Raw genomic sequence first — 4,116 nt, 5'->3', positions numbered from 1 at the left:
CAGGCAGATTACAGTTATATAAGTCAGATAAACAATAGATTTCTTTTTGGAAAGTGTCACCCTTCCTTCACTCTCTCCCAGTTTTTCCCTCTGATCCCCGCTCCCCCCCCCACACACACACATAAGGTGTGTACTTCCTTCAACAGAATGTTCAGTCAGTACCACTGCTGCATTTGTTCACCCTTTGTCCCACCCTTTCTGAGCCCACATTGCCTTCCCCAAAACAGATAAACAACCAACCAAAGGAAGAAAAAAAGCAAACAAGAAAAAAGTTTTTGTTTCTGTTTCCCAGAGTTCATTTCAATCTATATTTTCTTGGTATGCCTGTTGCTTAAAACTCTACCAAATTGTGTACTAATTAAAGATATTACCATGAGTAGATGGTAAAATAAAGGATTGTAGAAGAAATCAGGCATTGAGTTATGGGAGTTATTATTCAATTATAATTTCCCTGATATAAACAAATAGCCAAGTAAATTCAAGAGTAATATATTTATTTTTTGAGGTTACAGAGATCATTTTCAAGGAAATCCCTATTCCACTGAGATGTTAATGTGGAACTGATTTCTAAACTGGTTTTAAAATTAGGAAAAGTCACTCTTCTATTAAAGAGTATCATCATGGGTATTTTCTCCATCTTCTTCCCGTAAAGCTTCGTCATAGAGCGATGCAAAGGACCTTGGGTCAGTTCTGCTGAACTTGGCCCAGTGTTCCAGGACTTTCATTTTTGTGGTTTCTGCATAAGCCCTCGGACCCCACATGAACATAAAGACAGTGGGATCACTGTCAGGCACCTGTTGGTATACTAGGTATTGTTCCCATACAAAATCTTCCATAAGCAACTTCCTAGGGTTTCCATAAAGGAAGTGTTCTCTGTCAGGATATACTTCCATCCTACTAAGCACTTGCCAGATGACATCTTCTGTGGCATAATTGCCTTCTGTAAAGATGATGCAGAGAATGATTATCAACAGTCCTGTCTTGGGCATGCCAAGGACATGGCTCAAAATACCATCATAAGTGATCCCTGCTGCTATAGCAAGCACATGGGTATGGACAATAGGGTCCACCTCCTTCAATTCAATCCCAAACAGCAGTTGCATACATACAGAAGCTTTGTCTAAGATCACAGAGAAGTAATGCTGGTAACCTCCTGTGATACGATTCAGCATTTCCGCCTCAGTAACTGGTCGGCTTGACCAATACTTATATAGCAGGTATGGTACCAATGATATTACTTCTTTCCGCAGGGCCATATGCACTGTCTCGTCATCATGGAGATACAGATCCCTTGCCTGATCACTGGATTCCTGATCTTCTTCATTAATCTCCCTAACTGCCTCATCCAGGAGACCTTCTAAGACTTCCCTTAAGGTAGGGGGCATCAGACAAGTAAAAGCCTCCTCGGCCTGGGGGACCTGCTCATGCACCAGGCCTGTGGCCTCTCTTTGGGCCTGAGAGCCTCTCTCAAATTCAGAGGGAAAAGTATAAGGCATCATGGCTGTCTTTCCAGATAACAAGTATGACGGTGGAAAAGAGCTCGATTGTGATGACTCCTAGGCCTGTGAAAGAGAAAGCAGGGAAGTAGTTTCAGCTGGGAATGTTCCGCCTGGCAGCTTCCTTAAGACTGACTACTGATCTTCCCTTCGGTGCTTTAGGGAGACATAGGTTCCCATCTCTCTCTTGTGTCTGCTACATGAAGTGTAAAAATCAGGGATCAACTCAACAACTCACAAGGTATTGTGAGTCTGAGTCTCTGGGGTGCTGGTAGGGTGTATAGTACTGAGTAATGTGGAGTTCTGTGTTGTGGATGGAGCATATGTTGCCATTTGCACTGCAGTCTTAAATTCTGACCCTAGCAGAGAATTTTCTGCTTGATTACAAGAGGGCACTACTTCAGGCCAGAACTTTCACCTCCTGGTCCCTACAGTGTGTACAGTAGTCTGTGAGACAGACTTCTTTCTCCTTTGGGCTCCAGCATGCAGGGACAACATGGTGCCTCCAGGCTTGACAGTGAGGGGGAGGTAGACTGCCAGTTCCTCAATGTTCTGCAATAGACAGCCTCTACTGAACTCACCCTGGGTGCCCAAAATTCCCCTGGAGATGTCTGGACTACTCTCTGTGGGCCTAAGGCAAACTTACATCTCCTTATAATGGAAAAAAGGCAGTAAGAGGTCATCACATGTTACCAGGTACAAAAGTAAAGGTGACCTCATGCAGTGTGAGTGGAGGATTAGCTCAGTCTTCACCTTGTTAAATACCAGTCTGGGAAATTTCCCTCTGAGCACCTGAGTCCACAATTCCAAACCAGAAACATATTTCTGTGAGAAAACTTAAAGATTTAAGGGGAGATGAATGCAGCTATGCTTTCTAGGTTTTCTCACAGATAAAGGAAGGGAAGGTTTACAGTCAAGTCCCATATGTGTGAGTGGGGGTTTATACCTGTCCTCACCTTAACTCTAGATTGATTCTAGACACTCCCTCTTTCTGGCCACATTGTTCAGCTGAATTCCCTCAGTGCGAAGCTCCTTGGTTCCTGTGAGACAGAAGTATATAAACAGTTCAGGGACTGGGAATGTGACTTAGTGGTAGAATGTTTGCCTAGCACGCATGAAGCCCTGGGTTTGATTCATCAGTACCACATACACAGAAAAATCCAGAAGTGGTTCTGGGGCTCAAGTGGTAGAGCACTAGTTTTGAGCACAAAGGTCTCAAGGACACAGCTCAGGCCCTGAGTTCAAGCCCCAGGACTGGCAAAGAAATGGGAAGGGATGGGAAGGGAAAACAAAGGAGGAGGCAACAATGCTTGATAAGAAATGTACTCATTACCTTGCCCATGTAATTGTAACCCCTCTGTATGAGATTTTCACAATAAAAAAAGTTCACGTGTACACCCAGCAAAAATTTCTCAAGACTGACAAATGGAGTGAGATCCAGGGTTTTTCTTTTGTGTGGGGTCTCTCAAGGTATTTATAATCACTCGTTTGATCTCCAGATACATCTTGCAGGACAGAACTGACATTTTCCTTATCCCCCTGCCTATCCTGAGAAAGCACTGGTGCCATTTCTTCCCCACAGTGCTGCCTGGAGCCACCGGGGCATACAATGTAAGTAGTTTCCCCACATCTTGAAAAGGAGCCGTTGGTCTTCTCTAAGCTATTGGTTTTCTCTGCTGGGCAGAGGACATACTCTGTAGAACAAATTCCACTCCTCCTGGAAATGAGCCTAAGAGGGTAAAGTGAAGGTGCCCTGGATCTAGGTATGCTGTGCTGGGCCTCCCCAGGATGGCCAGGGAGTGGAGGTCTACCTCTGATCTGACCTGTGACATCCTAGCATTCCTACCTAAGTCCTCCTCTGTAATCCAGGGAGAAGCTCCATACCTCCCACCAAACCAGTCACCTCCCTGACAAATGGAGGAAGATCAAGACTCAGTCTGAGAATGAGGGCATTTTGGTGTTTTCTGATATCTCATCTTGACTAGGGAGTCAAGAATTATCCCACCCCTTGGATTTAGAAGTAAAGACTCAGTAGTTTGATCACTTGATTGGGGCTTCCACAGGGTTACCACATAAGTGGGTTATATTATTTCTAGGGGACTCCGAAGTGCTCCTCAGTCTTCATCTTGAGATTTCGGCCAGTATCTGGACCGTCAGTCTGTTAAAATCGAGATTTATCTGTCTACCTAATCCTTAACTCTCTATAACCTAGAAAGGTAAGTCTGACATCATTACTTTGATCAGATAGCACAGGGCCTCCCTGGACTGACAGCAAGGGCAGACTTCCTCTCTGTTTCCCTTTAATTGAGTCTAAATTCCTGTCCTTAAAAGTCTTGGCCCTGATCAACCAAGGCCTTCATTTCCTTTATCACTCCATGGTGCAAGTCAGTGTCCCAGACCCATGTCCACCAGGAATGTGTGAACCACTGACATAGGCCCGACAGAGTCCTGCTCTTTCCATACCAGTGTCTTCAAAGATTTTCTCAGTGTCCCATGTGGTAGGAAAGAGTGAAAAAAGGTAGACTCCTCACCTAACCAGAGGCCCTGAGGAGTGTGGCTGAGAACAAAGGTTAGTATAGATGTTCTGGGGATCTGCCAAGTAGCTTAAAGTTTACTCAGT

The 4,116-nt window shown here is 44.6% G+C and overlaps 1 protein-coding gene across 1 annotated transcript; it reads right to left on the bottom strand.

The window, feature by feature from the left end:
* Positions 1-605: 605 nt before the first annotated feature.
* Positions 606-1,496, bottom strand: LOC122128164 (melanoma-associated antigen 11-like). The gene has a single exon (XM_042702453.1). It carries the CDS (start codon positions 1,494-1,496, stop codon positions 606-608), a length of 891 nt encoding a protein of 296 aa, XP_042558387.1.
* Positions 1,497-4,116: the final 2,620 nt, after the last annotated feature.

The sequence above is a fragment of the Dipodomys spectabilis genome, unplaced genomic scaffold (assembly GCF_019054845.1).
Source record: "Dipodomys spectabilis isolate Male_0828 unplaced genomic scaffold, ASM1905484v1 ptg000324l, whole genome shotgun sequence".
Lineage (NCBI taxonomy): Eukaryota > Metazoa > Chordata > Mammalia > Rodentia > Heteromyidae > Dipodomys > Dipodomys spectabilis.
The sequence above is the reverse complement of the archived record's forward strand: the minus strand, read 5'-3'. Positions and strand labels throughout refer to the sequence as shown.

Coding starts and splice junctions, on each gene's coding strand:
- LOC122128164 (XM_042702453.1), bottom strand. CDS start 1,496: ATGCCTTATACTTTTCCCTCTGAATTTGAGAGAGGCTCTCAGGCCCAA.